Source organism: Mytilus californianus, unplaced genomic scaffold (genome assembly GCF_021869535.1).
Source record: "Mytilus californianus isolate M0D057914Y unplaced genomic scaffold, xbMytCali1.0.p SCAF_24, whole genome shotgun sequence".
Classification (NCBI taxonomy): domain Eukaryota; kingdom Metazoa; phylum Mollusca; class Bivalvia; order Mytilida; family Mytilidae; genus Mytilus; species Mytilus californianus.
Genome location: NW_026262673.1, coordinates 6327571 through 6349860, shown reverse-complemented (window position 1 = coordinate 6349860; position 22290 = coordinate 6327571). Strand labels below are relative to the sequence as shown.

The 22290-nt window shown below is 33.6% G+C and overlaps 1 protein-coding gene across 6 annotated transcripts in view; it reads right to left on the bottom strand.

The window, feature by feature from the left end:
• Positions 1 to 1966: 1966 nt before the first annotated feature.
• The window catches only part of LOC127732452 (uncharacterized), a 43375-nt gene continuing 23051 nt past the window's right edge, over positions 1967 to 22290 (bottom strand). For 4 of the 6 annotated variants that reach the window (XM_052241483.1, XM_052241484.1, XM_052241485.1 and 1 more), the window contains 4 exons: positions 20961 to 21251; positions 18802 to 18996; positions 12822 to 12860; positions 1967 to 4725 (listed from right to left, as the gene is read on the bottom strand). In XM_052241483.1, the coding sequence (XP_052097443.1) occupies positions 3896 to 4725; positions 12822 to 12860; positions 18802 to 18996; positions 20961 to 21251 (1355 nt within the window). In that variant the 3' untranslated portion in view covers positions 1967 to 3895. The other 2 variants (XM_052241487.1, XM_052241488.1) reach the window with 2 other exon arrangements.

Sequence of the window (22290 nt, the reverse complement as noted above, 5' to 3'; positions counted from 1 at the left end):
TATGGTCACCATTGGTCTTCCTCCGACCGGCAGTAAAACCCGTGCTAAAGTGGGGCGTCCGTTTGGCTGTGCGGGATGTACAAATTTGCAGCCACGTCCGGTCAGAATGGGGACGTTAAATCCGATGCCTCGTGTAAAGATAGTGTCACGCTCTTTGCACGTTAAGAACCCTTGCAACAACTCTTTGAGGGGTCCGTAGGTGACCTGTTGCAAGGCTAAATTTCTGTCCCTATCCAATATACCCTGATTTCCCGTGGCAGTCTAAATTTCTCCGACCTTAATCCCTTAATCTATTACAGAACCTACCTATTGTATTTATTGTGAACTTGTTCTCGTCCTGAATATGCATGAAATATTTGCCACTGGACGTTAAGCAACCAACAATCAATCAATCTATATAGCCACATAGTAAATCAGCTATATTTATGGCAGAATGGATTGTATAATATAAATGACAGCAACATTGCAACACAATGACAACAAAAATTATCCCCATCAATCTAGATTGCCAGCATGTCCTCTTTTGTATTCAAAATATTGTCTCGCACGAAAATTTCAGTAGTTTTGATACCTCAGGATGACTAATATAACAAATTATGTTAACGCATCAACCAAAACTGACCATATTTGCACTTTATTATGTATATCTATATAGCCATATAGTAAATCGGCAATATCTTGATGTCAGGATGGATTGTATAATACAAATGACAGCAACAGTGCAATACAATGACAACAAAAATTTGTCTCGATCAATTTAGATAGCCAGCATGTCCTCTTTTTATTCAAAATATTGTCTCGCAAGAAAATTTCGGTAATTTTTATACCTCAGGCTGACTAGTATAACAAAATCATTTTAACTCATCAACAAAAAATGACCATTTTTGCACTTTATTATGTATATCTATATAGCCACATAGTAAATCAGCAATATCTTGATGTCAGGATGGATTGTATAATACAAATTTATGACAGCAACAGTGCAATACAATGACAGCAAAAATTTGTCCCCATCAATCTAGATAGCCAGCATGTCCTCTTTTTATTCAAAAAATTGTCTCGCAAGAAAATTTTAGTAGTTTTGATACCTCAGGCTGACTCGTATAACAAAATTATTTTAAAGCATCAACCAAAACTGACCATATTTGCACTTTATTATGTAAATCTATATAGCCGCATAGTAAATCAGCAATATTTTGATGTCAGGATGGATTGTATAATACAAATGACAGCAACATTGCAATACCATGACAACAAAAATTTGTCCCCATCAATCTAGATAGCCAGCATGTCCTCTTTTTATTCAAAATATTGTCTCGCAACAAAATTTCAGTAATTTTGATACCTCAGGCTGACTTGCATAACAAAATTATTTTAAAGCATCAACCAAAACTGACCATATTTGCACTTTTAATAATATGTATATCTATATAGCTACATAGTAAATCAGCTATATTTTATGGTCAGAATGGATTGTATAATACAAATGACAGCAACATTGCAACACAATGACAACAAAGAAGGATGGATTGTATAATACAAATGACAGCAACATTGCAATACAATGACAACAAAAATTTGTCCCTATCAATCTAGATTGCCAGCATGTCCTCTTATTATTCAAAATATTGTCTTGCAAGAAAATTATAGTAGTTTTGATACCTCAGGCTGACTCGTATAACAAAATTATTTTAAAGCATCAACCAAAACTGACCATATTTGCACTTTATTATGTAAATCTATATAGCCGCATAGTAAATCAGCAATATTTTGATGCCAGGATGGATTGTATAATACAAATGACAGCAACATTGCAATACAATGAAAACAAAAAATTGTCCCCATCAATCTTGATGGCTAGCATGTCCTCTTTTTTTCAAAATATTGTCTCGCAACAAAATTTCAGTAATTTTAATACCTCAGGCTGACTCTTATAACAAAATTATTCAACAGCATCAAACAAAACTGACCATATTTGCACTTTATTATGTAAATATATATAGCCGCATTAAAATGCAATAATATTTTGATGTTAGGATGGCTTATATAATACATATGACAGAAATATTGGAAAACAATGACTTCAAAATAATGTCCGCTTTAATTTAGAGTACGCGTGCCAGCATTTCATCTCTGTATTCGTTATATAATACTGTCACTAAAGTCAGTATAGTATCTGTATTTCCCACTTCTGAATATGGATGGGTACGTCACAGAATCCTTTTGGGCTATTGTGTGATGGGTTGGTCTGCGCATAAATTAGTCGTGCTTGCTGAGGTGTGATGATTTAAACCAATTCACTACCTCTAATTTAGAACGTAAAAGTAGCCCTAATCTGACACAACATAGTGCTTTTGATGTCATAGTTTACTTGAACTAACCAATAAATTTGCAGAAATGAAATGTTTAGTGAAAGAGTTGTTTTGTTGTCGCCAATTGAATTTAAGTGGTGATCATATTTAAATCATTTTGGGCAAAAATTTACTAGTTTATATCTTATATTAAACTTTTAAGAAAGCATTGTAGTAATTCCATAAAATAAATCATAATTGATTAATTGTAATTTGTATTCGGTAGATAACACACAAACACATACAATCCATTTCGAATTACTCAATGCAATAAACAGCTGCGCCTTGAACGCATGATACGCCCGTCGTCTTGTGTGTGAATTTTTATGCAATAATCATAAATAGTTTCTGACATACGGCACGACATGCGAAACCCCCTCCCCCCCTTTTTTTAACCAAAAACTCAAAATCTCTAAAATAAAATTTTGAATCAAAACCAAAAAGTATACAGATCTTTAGATTACCATAACTAAGAAGTGTGTAAAATTTTAAACATTAATCATAAATTGTTTTTGAGATACGGCGCGACATGTGAAAACCCCCCTTTAAAAAAAAATCAATATCTCTAAAAGAAAATTTTGAATCAAAACCAAAAACTATACAGATCTTTAGATTATTATAACTAAGAAGTGTATAAAATTTTAAGCAATAATCATAAATCGTTTTGAGATACGGCGCGACATGTAAAAAACCCCTCCCCCTTATTTTACAAAATACTCAATAACTCAAAAATAAGATTTTGAATCATCACCAAAAAGTATACAGATCTTAAGATTAAATATAACTAAGAAGTGTGTAGAGTTTTAAGCAATAATCATAAATTGTGTTTGAGATACGGCGCGACATATGAAAAAAACACACACCTGTTTCAGTTATTAAGTCCCGTAACTCAAAAAGTTTTAATCTGATTTTCACCAAAAAGTATACAGATCGTTTGACCATCATAAGAAACAACTATGTTAAGTTTCATGAAATTTGGATAAGTCGTTCTCAAGTTACGGTGCGACATGTTTACGCCGGACAGACAGACGGACAGACGACATTTGTGTACTATAATACGTCCCGTCAAAATTTTGACGGGCGTATAAAAACAAATCTGAATTCGAATAAACTTATTAATGTTCAAAAAATCAACCTTTCCGTCATTTATATTACAACCTTTCCGTCATTTATATTACAACCTTTCCTTTATTTATATTACAAACATGCAGAATATTTTCTTGTTTGTTAAAATAAATTCCAAAACAGTTTTTCTTATCCGGATTTCTTATTTTTTTTTATTTTCCATATTGAAATATTCATGGAACAAATGAATGTTCAAATGTTTTTAAAATGCGTAAAAAACAGTATTCGAACAACATTAATGAAATACAAAAGCCGAGGAAAATTCAAGTTACATTTTCAAAAACAATTATAATCTTTCTGTAATTTGTTTTCAATTAAGTTAGAATGATAGTAAAGAAAACAAAAATAAATAAAAGTTATTTTGAATGACTAAATACACAAACAGATCCGAGTGCGAACGTACTAATTGTCTGAAAGAATTATTCATGTTTATTTTCATTCTGTTTTACGTCAAAAAGAAAAGCATCATCATCAGTACAAACAAGAAGAATTTTATTTTTTTTGTCAAAATAAATTCCCCACGGATCATTCAATCCATCCGATTTAGTAAGAAGTTCTCTGTGATGTTTCCCGTCGTCTGATACAACTACTACAGTGTTGGTGTTAGAACGAGTAACATAGACATTCCCCTCATTATCTGTTGTCACACAACGTAAATCTTGAATTTTATCCTGTTTAAACTTCCGAATAAGTTTTCCATCTAACGAGCAGCAGTATATTGATGTGTCTATACAAACCAACCTGTCTCTGTCTACTGTAATGTCGGTGATATCGTCTGAAGGTAAAGGTATAGTACGTATTACTTGACCTGCCAGGTCCATCACGTGTATTATACTCCTATCAATAACAACGTACAGGTTATTATCAATATATGATATTCCGTAGCAGCGACCATTGGTGTTGAATTTACTGTTGATAGAACCTGTAGATATATTTATTATCAGTATGGTTCTGCCATCACAGGATACTGCTACAGTATTACTATTTACCACTGTCATATAATATGGTTGATAGGAAAGAGGAATGTGATGGATATCAGTACCGTCTGAATTACAAATAATAAGTCGCTCATTCCTACAGTCGGTAAACACTAATGTATTGTCTGTTTTGATACAGCTAGTAATGCCCAGATATTCATTCGTTGACTTTTTTATATTTAACTGTTGACGTAAAGTGACAGAAACAGGAAGGTTGTATTTGACAGGTGTTTGAGCTTGGGTGAATGATTCCTCTGTGGTTGTTGTGTTTTCTGAAAAAGAAAAAAAAGCATTCAACAAATACCTGAAAAAATGGATTGAATGTTGTAACATTTCTCTTGGTTAAGTACACTATGAAATGTTAATATGGAAGGAGGCGGGGTAGGATTTTTTGCGGATTGACTTCATTTTCATCGGTTACTTATTATTGTCCGGCGGCCTTATTTTAATTTTGCACATTATCCTGTACTTTGTTTAAGGACTCTGTGGGATTTTTTTTTAAGAAAAAAATACACAAAAAGCATTTATTATTTGAAATATTTATGTGGTAGAAATATACTAGGACAAGAGTTTTCATTTTTATGTTTGACCTTTGACCCCAAGCATCTGCCTGATATTCATGAATATATACCTTTTGTCTGCCAACATTCCAATTTACAATAAAAACACACTAAAAAACTTAGTATTATAACTACCGCAGCACACATCATACACAAAATGAGCAGAAAGGATGCAAAAACTAACTATTTCTTATAGCGTATGACCCTTGTACGTGAAAATCTTATTTCGCACAGGAAAATACGGGAAACTGTACTAGTTAGCACAAAACGTTAAAAAACGAAATTTTCAAATGTTTTGAATTTTTAATTTCCATGTACTTTTTTGACCATATGATTTACACAAATAGCAGTTTCTTGTTTTAGAAGTGTAGCAAGTGTTTAATAAGACTACCATTGTTAGATGCAAAAGTCGGTTTGTCTAAGGTCCAGGGTAAGAACTGACCCCCCCCCCCCCCCCCCCCCCTATTTCTACCATTTTTTATTATGATAAAATCAAAGAAAATTAGTTTCAATCCACCTTTCCATGTGAAACTCTCTACATCAACCTTAACGATTTCCAGATTTCAGACAGTAATAATGAATTAAGCATAGAAATAAAAATTAAAAACACTAATCCAGGCACGTATCATATTTATTATGCACATATTTACTGCAAATAATAACTCAAAAGAGTCAAAAAGAAAGACACGCAGCTTTGCTTCAAGTCATGATTTTGTAATTATTTTTGTGGTTATTTTGCTGTCTTGTTACTTTATACATCTCCTTTCATTCATGAGCCAAGATAAAAAAATCATTGACAATTTGTTTTATGTCCAGTGGCAAATATTTCAAACACATTCAGGATGAGAACAAAATATAAATAGATGTAATAGCTTGGTTCTGTAATAGGGATCGACCGGGGAAAAGGAGGGGAATTTCAACAGTCACCAGCTGAAAATGTGGGTATAATGGATAGGGCATGATTTTTCTCCTTTGCATCAGGCTACCCACGGACCCATAAAAGAGTTGCTGCAAAAATTCCTAACGTGCAGGGAGCGTGGTACTCTCTCTTCACGAGGCCTTAATTCGTCCCTATTCTAACCGGGCGTGGTTGTGTATTCACACATCCCACACAACAAAACGGATGCTCCACTTTGCCAAGGGTTTTACTTGTGGTTGGAAGAAAACCACATTTCTATACCACCAGTCACCTTTGGGGTTCAAGAATGAAAACATGCTACTGAACAGGTCTTGTATGTACAGAAAATGAGAATAACACAGGCCTGTATATACGTAACATATATATGTACAGGCACTCTTTCATACATTCAATTCAAAATATGGACTTAAAATATGAACAATTTCATTATATGTTATGAATTAATCTAATTTAACATGGCCATGTTCAGATATTATTATGTTGGTATCGTCTTCTGAAAAAAATAGAGCTAAATTTCCCTGAATATATTAGACATCAGGACAATTTCCAAAGAGTTCATTATTATCAATATTTAGAGTATGATATCTTCTTGTGTATACTTTGAAGGTCTAACCACAACATTATGACATTTCTTTAAAAACATATCACCTAATTATGGGTCGAAGCTGCAACTTAGGTAGATTGTTACAAGTCTGCACATGTACATTTGTACCACAACAATGAAGAAGAATAGCATACTTTACCAAAACCAATAAAATTGAGAATGGAAACGGGGATGGGAAAAGAGACAACAACCCGACCAAAGAGCAGAAAAAAGCCGAAGACTACCAATGGGTCTTCAACACAGTTAGAAAACCTCGCACCCGGAGGTGGTCCTCAGCTGGCCCCTCAATGATAATGTATACTAGTTCATCGAAATGGACGCCACACTAAACTCCATAGAAACGCTCATTCTTGTATTTCAGATACAAATCATTTTAGTTGTTTTAAGGATATCTTTCAATGTAAAATTTTGAATATCATTTTATAATATTTTGTTTATACATACTGTTTTAAAACTGTCCCCTACAACAATATATAGCACTGAATAACCCTTTGAATTAATAGATAGATATGTGTAAATTTTTTGCAAAATCTTCAATATGTATTGATTTAGACTCTAGAACACTTCGGATTTGTAACCTCCAAGTAAAAAAACTTGTTTAATATATATAAGATGTTATTTTTTTAAAAATATTAATCGAAATATTACAATGCATGTATTTGAATAAATCCGTGTGGTGGTGGATGAAAATGACAACTATTTCACATGAAGGAGTCAAACCAGCTAAGAAACTCTTATTCATCTGTAGATAAATCTTTATACATGACACGATATGTGGTTTATAATTATAATTGGCTTAATGTCCAGTTGCAAACATTTCATATATGCTCAATAAGTTAGCAAATCAAATTATTCATTTATTTATGGTCTTCAAAAATAGACGATCGCGGAATGAAGGGCAGGAAATTAAGACTTCAAACGTTATAGCGGGATTGTTAAGTATGTGTGTGGATTTGCCTTGCAGAAAGATAAATGCTTTCCGCAAACAAGGCTTCAAATTTAAAGTTGACTTACTGTTGCTTCGTATTTATGCATCCGATATACCAAACAGCTAAAGTACAGCCACCTCAATAAGGGTCTTACATCCGAAAAACCTGGGCCAACAATTCGGTTTGAAAAAGGGATAGTATAGCCATACATATTTTTAATTCAGGTTACAAAATGTTCAAGCTTAGAAACATTACATCTGGGTTAAAAACAGCTAGATTCAATACATCTTTCTTTAATTTATATATAATATATATAATTTGAAAGAAACTTTATGATTTTCAGGGATATATAGTTTTAAAAATGATATTATTATGAATGAACGCTGTTACATGTAAATCTAAATCACATTAATATAAACTGTATCGTGGTAAAAAATCTTAATTCAACTTGATAAATGTTGTTAGATCTTAAACATATACATGCAACACTTTGACATACGCTTGGTTCAAATAAGTGCAGCAATTTTGCAATTTCGAAATGAATTTAGTGAGTGGTTTAGTGTTTTTTGATTGGAAGCATTTAGTTACTTTCTAAGACCCCGTTTACACTTGTAAAAAAGATCAATCTATCTTGAGATCGAAAGATCGATCCTTAGTCTAATGTTAACGGGAAAGATCGATCTTCAATCGGACTTACAAAGTCCACCTCCAGAGGTGGTTTTAAAAAGATCGATCTGTTTTGAATCGATCTTTCTTCAGGTGTAAACGCTAATATCGATCTCGATCGATCTTTCTTCAAGTGAATGATATAGTTAGATATGAAAATAAATCTGCGCATGTTCGGCGACAAAAACACACGTGTTTAAAAATGATGGATGGGAAAAGATTCCGCCGTTTTTGCATCATTCTTCTGAACCGATAAATTCTAGTTCTTTGCTGCAAATCCTCATCTTCAAAGGCATTGACAGTTTGTTTTCAAGTGATAGTCTTCTCGCATTTCTTTGTTTAATGGCTTGTGACGTGTTAACCAAAAAGATAATTGATAACTGCATACGAAATTCCAATGATCCAACTATGTTTTCCATAATTTTGCAGTGTGTGATAGTCCGCGCGAAATGCACTCGTTATTATTCCAATCAATTTTTACGATTATTTGTTTACGAAATGTAAAGTAATCAGGTCAGACCGGTTCTGTTTATGTTGCAGTGTAAACGCACTAGATTAGATAAGATCGATCTCGATCGATCTTGCTTGTGCAAATGTAAACGCGAACTTTTTAAGATCGATTTAAATACAGATCAGTTCAATTTCGTACAAGTGTAATATTTTAAAGAAGACGTGTTTCATGTAGTATGTGTTCCGTGACACAAATTCAAAGTTGAATCAAATGCTTCTTATAAATATTATACTTGGTTCCTTCAAACTTAATCAATACTGAATGGTAATAACTGAGGACAATCAATAACAAGCTTTTATAGCCGACCATAGGGTATGGTTTTTTTCTCATTGTTGAAGGCCGTACGGTTGCCTATTATTGCTTACATCCACTTCATTTGAACTTTGATGGATATAGTTGTCTCTTTGGCAATCATACCACATCTCCTTATTTTTATTTTGTTTGTATCCATATTATTTTAAGATAAAACATGATGTTGTTAATTCTTTTTTGCTTGTTTTGCTTATTTTCATTTTAATTTTTCGTTAAATCATTTTGACTTTTCTTTTTCGTCTTGTTTTATGTTTGTTTTGTTTTTGTTTTTTTTTTGGAAATGGGCGGGAGGGGGGGTATAATTTATTTTTTTCAACATTTTTTACAAAACCTGGACCATTCTAATTTTTAAAATAGAAAATATTTACGTCGCTTGTATTGCATATTTTGTTTGAATTCAATTATAATAATATATTTTTTCTTTAAAGGAAAGTATTAATTGGTTGAGTAAATAGATTATTTATACTTAACTCTTACTATTGCATTACAATTTTTATTAAGTTATGTGAATTCAAGTGTACAGAATATCCTGCACAGTACCTCAAACTTTTTTTTATAAACAAAGGGAATTAACCCTTAACAGGTATCTATGATGACAATATTTCATGAAGTTAGTTTTCGAGCGAATCTTTGTCGTATTTGTGCAAGTAAATATGTATTCGAATTTATAATCTTATTAATTGACAACAATGGATCGTGAATAACGCAACCATTACGTTCGAGTGTAATTTAGCAGAAATTGAAAGTTTAACTGATTGCATGATGATGTGAACAGTGAATAAATATAACGTTACGGCGCTATTTTGGTTCTTTTAATGCTGGACCCTGCCGCCTTTGACGCACTGGCGCCTCGTCAATTCGTAACACATTTACATAAACTGGACATTTTTGTAAAGATAATATGTTGTAGATTGCGGGGAGCGATGGATCCTTGAAAAATATGTGAACATGGGGTTTCTTTCGGGTGAAAACTCAAAATTTTGTAGATTTTCTTCAAAATTAGACACCTTTTTGACGAAATTGGATTAGGATACCAACAAAATTTTACTGTTCTCAACTTCAGGATGATGCATGCAAAATGTTGATGTCTGTTTACGTTTCTATAAATAGCGCTAGGTCCCGATAGGATATCAAATTGTTGAATATGATAGCGAAAAATAAACGTTGTGGATAATATTACCGATTTTCAAGTTGTTATGAAATATAGATACAAAAGGGTAAAGTCTATAACTTTTAGCCTAGTTTGAAGAGCTAAAATTCAAGTTTCCTGTGATATTTTATTTTTAACCGACATCGAATGAAAAAGTTTTTATTTTGTAATTTTTACCGACGTCGATAACACCAATTATGCATTACGGCAGATATGAGTTTATTGACGTGACGTTCCCACAGAGTCCCTACTTTGTTTTACAGAATATTCCTTTCATCCGGTTTATGGAATAGTTATTTATTTTCATCTCTTACCAGACCAATATTTTCAGTTTTAAAATCATTTTGCCCCACCCCAGCGAATCGTCCCCTAATTCAAGGAGTGTGTTAATGAAGGAGATTAAAAACATAAGAGTAATGTGTTGAGCATTGTTATGTACTGGATAGACCTATGCAGTGGGAGAACTTATTTGTTTGGTGCTATCTATGTCATGTTATAGAAAAAAAAATGATCTATAGACTACCTTTGTCCTACTGCCTTGAACTTTATTCAGCATATTGCTGGGTTTTTAAGGATACATAAGAATGTATTGTCTTTTTAGTTTCTTTTTCTAGGAAATCATAGAACCAACTGATAAAAAACCACAAGACGCTGGGAAAACTTGTCACAATGAATAAAAATTGAAACGCACCAGATATATTGGATAGAAGAGTGGATTTGCAATAAGAATTGTAAAGAAATTTCATCATTGCAGTCATATACGAGTTGACTACTGTATAGAACCATGATCAAAGTACCAAGATATGCAAGGGCTTAAGTGTAATAGTGCCTTACTGTAAAGAACTAACAATTTAATTTTATTTTTAACATGTTCTGTCTTGAAAATGAACGAGACATTTGCCACTGGACGTATTAAGCTAGCAACAATTCAACAATTTATCATTTATGAGCTGATCATTTAGAAATACTTTCTGATGTTCTATTCTTCATGACTTAAAATATTTTTTTTTTATAATGGGGGAATTTAAATACAATTATTTGACCCTAACACAGCATGTCTTTCGGTTACGTTCAGATCTGGCAGGGGGCAAGCTTCACAAGGGAGCATCGCAACCCAGGATAGGGAAATCGGTACAGATATAAATATCTCGCCCTTAGGGGCTTCGTTGCAAGTGGCCTCCGGTGGATCTGTGGGATGTATAAGTACTAACAAACATCAGACTATAATAGAGTGATATAATTAGATCACCCTATTACGACTCTCTGTAGTTTTGAAGATCTTTATGTTGCATATTGCGAAGAAAGATGTTTTACTAAAGGCACTATTCGCACATTTTGTAACTGTCAATATCTCAAAGCCTTTCACACCAGTCGATGAACTTTCAGGGTTGACTTTTAAATGTGTTCTTTTGTGCTGTTTCATAATATGAATTCATATCAAATATGATCTCTAAGCCAACAAAAAAAAATAATCTTTACATGTTATTTGGTTACTCATCGATGAAATGCCATACCACTGATATATAATGAACCAAAAGAATGATTGGGGTATACAAATATGGTCACCGTTACCTCTTTCTACCATCAGTAACAACATTGCCTTTGAGAGTAAAGAAATATGGTCAACTGAACATCTTCCTATCAGCAGTAACAACATTGCCATTGGGGTAATAGAAATATGGTCACCTAAACCAGCAGTAACAACATTGCCTTTGAGAGTACATAAATATGGTCAACTGAACCTCTTCCTACCAGCAGTAACAACATTGCCATTGGAAGAAAATAACGTAAATAAATATGGTCAACTGAACCTCCTCCTAACAGCAGTAACAACATTGCCATTGGGGTAAAGAATTGTGGTCAACTGCAACTCTTCCTACGAGCAGTAACAACATTGCCATTGAGATAATAGAAATATGGTCACCTAAACCTCTTCCTACCAGCAGTAAAAACATTGCCAAAGGTAGGCGTTGCGTGGGATGCATAAATACGATTTCTCGTTTAAATGTAACAATATAAAGATGTGGTTTGGTTGTCAATGAGACAACTCCCCACCAAAACCCGCATGTCATAGAAGTTAATAACTATTTGTTACCGTACGGCAATATAAAGATGTGGTTTTGTTGTCAATGAGACAACTCCCCACCAAAGCCCGCATGTCATAGAAGTTAATAACTATTTGTTACCGTACGGCCTTCAACAATGAGCAAAAGCTATACCTTGTAGAAGGCTATAAAGGATCCCGAAATGACAAATGTAAAACGATTCAAACAAGAAAACAAGCAGCCTGATTTATGTCTGAAATAATAAAAGAAAACCAAATATGATGAATAGCAGCTAACGACAGGCACATACCGAGTGTGGCGGGATTAAACATATTCGCTGGCGTCATATCCTCTTCCAAACCGCGGACAGATGTGTTACAATACAATATATATAAGATCAAACTATCAAAATCAGTTGAAATGTACATTACTCCTCAGATCGATAAAAAAAAGCACATAAGGACCCTAATACAAACACAAAATACATATATGAGAGTACTCGCAGTCAATTGAAGATAGTTCAAAGCCAATAACAACCAACATAAAATAATGTTGCCAAGACTAAAGAGAGACGAAGGATACCAAACGGACATTCAAACTCAAAGTTCATTTTCTGTCGCTTATCCAACTGACCCTCAGGTGTTAAAGTTTTCTGTCGCATATTCAACTTACCGTCAGGTATTAGAGATTGGGCGTATGCTTCTTCTTTTTCTAAAATAGATGAAATGATTTTTTTTAACAAAAAATTGGATAAGATAGTTTATTGTTTTATTGTCCACCATTTTACAATACTTACTTATTTAATGTATTCTTAATTTGTTTTCGTCTTTCAAATGAATTAAACATTTGCCACTGGTCGTAAATGCCACTAGGGTGATTGGGGAAAACAATTATTATTATAGGTCTTTTTTAGATCAGCAGTTAATCCCTTGAAAAAGTGGGACGCCATTTTGACATGTACGCGGTCACGTCTGCTAAGAATGGGGACGTTGAATAAGAAGCCTCGTGTCGAGAGAATGTCACACTCTTTGCACGTAAAGAACCATTGTAACAACTCTTCGAGAGGTCCGTAGGCTGCCTGTTACATGGTAACGTTCTGTCCCTATCTAATAAACCCTCATTTTCCAGTGGAAGTATAAATTTCTCCGACCGTAATTTCGCACTGCCGCATACAGGCCTATTATATCTATTGTTAATCTGTTCGCGTCCTAAATATGCTTTAAATTATTGCCATTGGACGTTAAACACTCAACCAATCAATCGTCATGAAAATGTGTGAAATATATGCCACTGGTCGATACTTAGACAACTATCAATCAATCTATAACTTATGAACCTTTTATCATTAAGAAAATCTATTCTGTGGTTTGTAGTGTCAAATATTTAGTTTTGTGGTATATTCTTTCTGACTAAAATTCTGTTGATGGAAATAAGGGTAATTTAATATTTCAATTATAAGGGGAAATGTTAAATTATAATACCCCCCAAGGGTGACTGGGGAATAGAAGTATGGTCACCATTGGTCTTCCTCCGACCGGCAGTAAAACCCGTGCTAAAGTGGGGCGTCCGTTTGGCTGTGCGGGATGTACAAATTTGCAGCCACGTCCGGTCAGAATGGGGACGTTAAATCCGATGCCTCGTGTAGAGAGAGTGCCACGCTCTTTGCACGTTAAGAACCCTTGCAACAACTCTTTGAGGGGTCCGTAGGTGACCTGTTGCAAGGCTAAATTTCTGTCCTTATCCAATATACCCTCATTTCCCGTGGCAGTCTAAATGTCTCCGACCTTAATCCCTTAATTTATTACAGAACCTACCTACTGTATTTATTGTGAACTTGTTCTCGTCCTGAATATGCATGAAATATTTGCCACTGGACGTTAAGCAGCCAACAATCAATCAATAAATTATAATACTGGACACCATACCATGAGGTCTTTCGCTTTTGCAGTGATCTGGTAGGTAGTTGTTTCATGAGGGAGCTTCCATATCCAGGATAGAAAAAAATATTTAAAATCCCTCTTTTTTAGGAGTGAGGTTTTGTTGCAAGGTAGCTGCGCAGGATGTTTGAATACGCATCTACATCAAAACGTAAAAGAGAAGTTGAATAAGAAGATTGTTGTAGTGCAATGCCACTCTTCCTTTAGTAAAACTCTTATAACATCGCTTTACGCAAGCCGTAGTTGACTTTTAGTTATATATCATTTGCCGTCAATTTGTGGCCGTCAAAATCCAAAAACCCTACATACCAGTCCTCACACTTTGAGGGGTGACTATTACATCTGTTCTTAATTTGTGCTATTTCATATCATGCATGACACTGATCTTTTAGCTAAAATTTTATATCAATTGATCTTCGCCGATTTATGTTATGTTACTTGATGACTCAGAAATGGAATGCAATTTTGTTCACAATTTGGAAATTAGAAAAGTCAACGAAAATGTTATGTTCATAATTTAAGAGTTTCTAATAAAAGAGTTGTTAAACTTTTTTTGCCTTATTAAATTTTTTTACAGGCAATGATTACTTATATGTGTCTCCCATAACGCCGTCCGACATTCGATCAAATAAGTGGATATCCGTATCAATGTCAGACCAAGAAAACTGGGATCAGCTTGAATGATATATCGGGTAATTACATATTAGGTAGGACCAAGTTATTCAAGAAGCTTAACAGTATGAAACTGGTTGTTAGAATTTAATTATACTATAAGTTCGATCATGCTTTAATTGATGATAATATTTGGGAGAACAAGCAAGCTGCTTTCGTTAAAAGAAAAATATAGAACTGTGTTCGTCTTTACGATATTTGAAACATGAATATAGATGCATTCTTTAAAGCTGTCAAATTCATCTTCACTGATTCGACTCAAATTCTCATATTTGATTTATAACATTAAAACCACAAAAAGTCTAAAATAATCAATTAGCAATACATTGACTCGATATTATGTATAAGCATTTCGTGTGTATTTTTGTATAGTCGTCATCAACCCTAAGGATGACTCGAGAATAGAAATTTGGTCACTACAGGTTTTCTTCCGACCGACAGTAAAACCCTTGCCAAAGTAGGACATCGTTGACTATCCGGGATGTACAAGTACGCAGTCACGTCCGGTCAGAATTGGAACATTAAATCCGATGCCTCGTTTAATGCGAGTGCTGCTTTCTTTGCACGTTAGGTATTTTCGCAATCACACTAAGAGGGGTCCGTAGGTGGCGGTTTCAAGGCAAATTTTCTTGCCCCTATCCAATATACTATATTAAACAATATTTTACCAGTGGCAGTCCAAATTTCTCCCGACCTTCATTCCAGACGACATCAATTATATGACCTACTGATTGTAATAATTGCTAATTTGTTCTCGCCCTGATCTTGCATGAAATATTTGCAACTGTACATTAAGCAACCAACAATCTCACGTCATCTAATTAACCATCGAATTAATATCAGTATTAAATAGACGCTTTTAAATGGTGACAAACTTGTTGTTTTCTATTACAATAATAGAATAACGAAGGATATTGGGTATTCATCTATGCCAAACAAATCTGTACATGTACAGCCAACAACACAAAGAGGAAAGGAGCAGCGTTTGTATTGCTGTTTTTCATCTCGAAAGTTACAGTAAGGCCTTCAACACGGAGCCAAACAAGTTAACCTCACTGCAAGTTGAATCAGATAGACTTTGTAAGATGCATCACCACCAAATAGAATGTCATTCGTAACAGCGTTGATATGGACACCTGATATTTTGTTATTTATACCTTACTAATAACTTGATCATGTGTGTCAACGGCCGTTGATTAAAATGACTTCACGTATTTACAGTGTGTTAGGAGACTCTGAATGGGGATTATAGAATTATTTCGCCTGTACAAAGTTAGGAATATGACAGTTGGTTTCCATTCGTTTGATGTGTTGAGTTTTGATTTTGTCATGTAAGGGACTTTCTGTTTTAAATTTCCTTGGAGTTCGGCATTTTTGTTTTGATTACTTTTTATAAAGACATTTCTACTCATAACATAAGTTTATAGAAATTAGTTTTGAATATAGTTTTTGTAATCACACCGAAACGTTATTTTTTTTAAAGAATAACTTATGTACAGACTGAGGTAATATCATCAAAAAAATAAAGGCAACAGTAGCAGTGTTCAAAAGTCGTAAATCGATTGAGAGAAAACAAATCCGGGTTACAAACCAAAACCGAGGGAAACACATCAACCACAAGAGGAAAACAAGGAAACAACAGGACCACCGAAGTGCAACAAAAACGAAAGCCAACACACATAAAAACGAACTATTTGATAACAACTGCCATATTCCTGACTTGGTACAAGAACAAATGGTGGTTTGAACCTGGTTTAATGGCTAGCCAAACTAAATAACCGAGAGAAAAATATGTTTTAATATATACTTTATTATTTTAGTTTTTCTTTTTCTTTCCAACATTGCAAGTGGCCTTGATCGAGGCAAATTGTTTTAGTGTTTTAAATCGAAAGAGTAATCGTTCGTGCGGGCAAACAAATCATAAATGGTGGATCCCGAGCGCTCTAAATTTGACCATAACAATTTTAGTAGGAAATATACGCCGAGAAAAAGTCGATGATACGGTTATAAATGTGAGCTGGAAGGAGTGGAATACGAAAATTAAAGAATTCACCCCTACTAAGCTATCTCGGTTCCGATTATCAGTTTGGTCTCAATACTGAACACAGATATTTTGTTTTTATGCTGATATTTGCTTTTAGAAAATGTCCTTTTTAAATTGTGAAATGACCATTTTGTACTAAAATTAGGTGGCCGCTGACCGCGTTAGACCTGTGGCCGTTAAAAGAGTTAAATTATATAGAGAAAACGTTTGATAGGTTTTGAAAGTGACCATTAGAAGCAGGTGACCGTTAAGGCAGGTTTGACTGTATATGGTAATTATCTACATCCCGTTGAGAGGCTCCTGACATACTGTAGTTGTGAGAAGTTATTGTTATTGTTTGACGTTTAAAAGTTTGTTATTTGCAACAATATAACAGGTGTCCATATCAACATTAGTCTATTACAAATTACGTTTTAAATATGCATCATCAGACATACACAGACATGGTTAAAGTATTTATTTACTTGCTTGAAAATGTACTTGTTCCGTTACAAGTAATAACTAGATTTATTATCGTGGAACTATCATATTATTTTGAGTACTACATTGGTGTAGTTATGCACCTCTAATTAAGGCTTTTTCGCTACTATTATATACTTTCATTTTGCAAAAAGTACAGAAAGGGTTAATTTTGAACAACAATAGCAGATGCCTTGATGGTGTCTTGACAGTATATAATCTAAAGTTGATTAAACATGCTTAACGTATTCATATTAAATAAATTAACAGAAAATATTTTTAAATTATATTGGTGCAGAAATGAAACTTAACCTATCCTTTTCCAGACTGTTATGTTCTTGTTTCATCCTATGGTATGTGCTTTCTTCACAACTTAAATTCAACGTTTTGACATAATATGAATTAATAAAGCTGACTTGAATGAATGTAACCGTGCTTTAATACCTAGGGTGTCTAGACTATCGAATACTTTAAAACTGTTTACAGTCGGTATCAGCGTCTTATTTGTAATTCTAATGTGTCTCGTAAAACGTAATTTATGGTCGTATATCTTATCCCATCATCTATTGGTATGTCGTTAACGGAACGTATACACTACAAAAAAGACACATTTAAACTCGGGAAATTTCGTAAATCTTTTAATAGGAAGATATACAAGAATGATATACCACAAAAGTATACAACAAATACCGAAGGAAACTTCAAAAAAGGGACGTAAAAAAAATATGGTAAAGATTGTACCACATTTTAAGCCTGTCCATGCCAGGCTATCGGTCATGTGTTGTTTGTTGTTGTAGTATACTAAAAAAAAACTGAAACAATACAATCCAAAAATTGCTTTGAAATCAACTACCAATTTTAGTAGAAACGGTATGCCTTTCGAAAAGCACAGAAATAGAACACGGGAATGAATAATAGGTAGTTATTTATGTCAGACAAATGTATGCATACATGAAAGTGCTATTTAATATATATGATTTTAATGTTTTCCTTCGGTTTCGGATTTTTTTAACATCTCCACCTAGGAACATTTCTATACACGTGTCAAACAAAGAACCAAAGAAATATTTTTAAATTACAAAAATGAATATAGATATTTTCGATACATATTAAATAATTATAGAATAAAGTAATATTTAATGAGTTACCAAACAACACATTATTTTCCAAAAGCGAAGTACACATGTTCGCTATGATATGATCTTTCCAATTTTAATGCCAAATTAGAGTTTTAACCCCAATTTCACGATCCACTAGACATAGAAAATGATAGTGCGAGTGGAGCATCCGTTTACTATAGACACATTCCTGGTTTTTTTTTTATGTATTTATCCTGTATAATGTCCCCGTACAGTCTTACGAGGTCGAAGTTAGCTGTTTTGAATGAAAGACAGCTGTTTTGGCTCGCAGAAAGAATACAGGATTAATGTGAAAATACCAATTTAAAAAACAGTAAACACTATTATTTAACTGTTTTATAAATATTTACAAGTATTTGCATTTCTACAAATTATGAAATGTATAACCTTAAATAAGTTACCAAGACAAACAGGTAGGAGTGTTGCAGTAATATTATTGTTTGTTCCACTTCCGTTTGAATGTTTGATGATGGCGTCCGAAATTTTTCTAAATTGCTCTTCCATTTTGTCGTTGGCTTTAAATAACTCGGCCTCGATATCGAATTCTAAATAAACTGGTTCTCCTGTAGTTGTTGGTGCGTTCCATTGTTTGAACTCTGAAAGGTAAAGGTAAAGAAAAAAATATATCCTCTAGCAGTAAAGTTTATATTGTTGAAACCGTTGATACACTGATTTCTGTTCAAATATGGAATGGTTTAAAGATAACATATGATTTTTTTTAAATTTGATTTTGTCGTGTTTCCTTGAAGTCTCTAGTTTGAAATTGACATCAACTATATAGACGAAACCTCTCGGCTTTGAACTGTTTAAAATTTGAATGCCTATTTTTGCTATAAAACTATAATGAAGAGATAAAAACTGAAAAAGCAAAAATGACCCACAAGACAGATTCGTGCATCATAGTCACAAAATATTTGGTGAGAGGACATCATACATGTTATATATATATATATATAGCAGACAGTGAAGTTAAAGGATAATGCATGATTCATTTCATTCTCCCTAAGGAGCTCTTGTATGAAGTCAGCCTTATGATTAAAGGAACAAATCGGTAGAAATTAGAACTGCAGCATACTTGGTAAATTATTGGAATGCTAATTGTTTGTCCTTCAAACGTAAAAAAGTATGTTGTAAATCACCAAATCCAGGATCTGGATAACGTCAATTTCAGAATAAAATTGTTCGAATTAAAGTGGTCCTTACAAAGTACAATTTATCAATTCCTAAAAGGGTACAGATCCAAGATAATTCAGGATTTTTTCTTTGGTAAGCGTAATGGGGTTATTTGTTTGAGTGTTCAAGTGATTTGTCAATATCTAATTCATTTATCAAGCAGTTTATGTAATGTGACTACCATACACACAAAACGATGTTTTTGGATTTTTCTGTGTGGACAACAACATAAGAAATGTCGATTTAGCATGTGTATTCATAACCTATTCATTTTATTTTTTTTTAAATTCTGATTTGTATCAATGACCTCAACGACCTGAAGGTTGCATTTTGTAAATACAGTTGTTTCACAAACCACGCCTTTTTGGGGATATGTATAATGTTCATATATATTTTGGTTAGTTTACATTCCCAGATATGATATCTGTTTTATCTCATAGAGACATAATTTGGAACGTTACCATTATAAATTAACATGGATAGCGGCGAAATTGAATTTTGGAGAACCAAAGAGAAGAGAGGGGTAGTACAGAATTTTAATATAAGTTTAAACTCTTAGAATTTCGGGGCATATTAATGTTGAAACTATACCTTTGAATAAAATAGTAGTACATATCAACTTTCCCTTCTAGAATGTAGTTTTTTTTAACGAAACTTTGATATAAAGTGGCACAGCTTTAGTCGTAATTGGAGTTCATATGGAAAATTGCATTGTCTTGCATCCGCCTCCTGTTGAAATGTGGACAATAAATCCAATGTTTTTGGGTTTGTTTTTTTTTTGTTTGAGGGTGGAGGGGAGAGGCTTTTCCCTGTACGTTATTGATGCCTTTCAACAATTCTCTGCCGAGTCGATATATGGCTTGTTGCTATACTTTTTTCCCCATCTTTCATACCTACATTTTTTTAATGTCACTCAAAAGGTCCGACTTCCATTCCGACTTCCAAACTTCTGTCCCTATCCAATATACCCTCATTTCCCGTGGCAGTCTAAATTTCTCCGACCTTAACCCCTTAATCTATTACAGAACCTACCTATTGTATTTATTGTGAACTTGTTCTCGTCCTGAATATGCATGAAATATTTGCCACTGGACGTTAAGCAACCAACAATCAATCAATCAATCCATTTTGGTCAATCTTTCTTGCAGAACGTACGTATTGTGTTTATTGTTAATTTATTATCTTCCTTTAGATGTGTGAAATATTTGCCAAGCTACAAGCTACAACCAAATAAAGTTAAATAATTAATTTTTGCTAAGATTTAGTTGATATTCATACCAACTCGGAACCGCCGAAAACAATCTTTTAGGAGCATATAGTACTCAAATGAACATATAGTTATTTAAAATTGAGGTTAAGATTTTTTTATGAAACATTAATTACAAACCTTCTGCAGGTAACAAAAGCATATCGAAACGTTCAGTATTGGAGGTCGTAATAAATTCGAAAATCTTTCTCAAAAATAAAGCCAGGGTGGATTGTAATAGTTCATCTGTTTCCAGCATTTGTGCTAATATATCTACATGTAGAACTATACTCCCTTTAGTGGCAACAATGAATTCAATTCCACTCAAGTCTTTGTTTATCTCGTCTTTGAGGGAGTTCAGAATATCAATCGTTGCCTCGACATTCTCCTCGTTCTGGAAGATGATCTGTACACGGACTTTACGTCTTCCTTCTAAATATTATAAAGTTATTCATTACATTCCTTTGGCGATATAACATACCACAAATCGATGGCTTTAACCACTTTCATGTAAATGTTAAGATATAATCACAAAATTGTACACATAAGGAAAGGCAAATGTGTTGTCCTACAAATCTAATTTTTACCAATGTGTTTATCACTATCAAAAAAAGTCAATGGCTAAAGTTTAGAATATGAAAATATTTATTTCCTGGACAATTATTAAAATCTTCCCCTTCATGAAAGAAAGGCACCCATCACTTTTCAAAAACAAGAGGTGAAATACATATACCTTTGTAAATTAAACATTATTGGTGTTAAGTCTACAGACGTTGACATTGTTTTACAGCAACCACTTTCGAAACTGAAAATGTGTGTCAAACTAAATATGATAAAACATATTTATCAAGAAACTAAGTGCAACGAATAGCCAGTGAATGATTTTTAAATTTGAAACCTGAATCTGAAATTCTCTCTCTTTTTTTCCTTTTCAAAAATGTGCTACCTGCTTACCTATGGTTTTTAACATAAATTGACTCTTTCATTTCAAAATATGAATAGATATATGGTGAATTTAGTGTTTTTCCCAACCGGCAGTAAACCCTTGCCTAAGTTTAGCGTCAGTTTGGCTGTGTGGATTGTATAAGTACGAAGCCACGTCCGGTCATAATGGGAACATTATATACAATCCAGTGTAGAGAGAGTGCCACGCTACGTTCACAACCCTTGCAAGAACTATTTTACGGCTTCGTAGGTGACCTGTTGCAAGGCCAACATTGCTGTCTTTATCCAATACCCCTCGTTTTACAGTGGCTGTCCAAATTTGCATGACCTTCATCCCGAACGGACTCTTTACAGGACTACCTCTTGTATGTATTGTGGATTCGCTCTTGCCTAGAACATTTATGAAATATTTGACACTACAAAAATTAATTAATCAATCATATTTTGGTAATTGTGACTAATCATATATTCATTCTATAGTATATTCGTTTTTAAATCACTTGTTTTCCTTTTCTTTGAAAAAGCA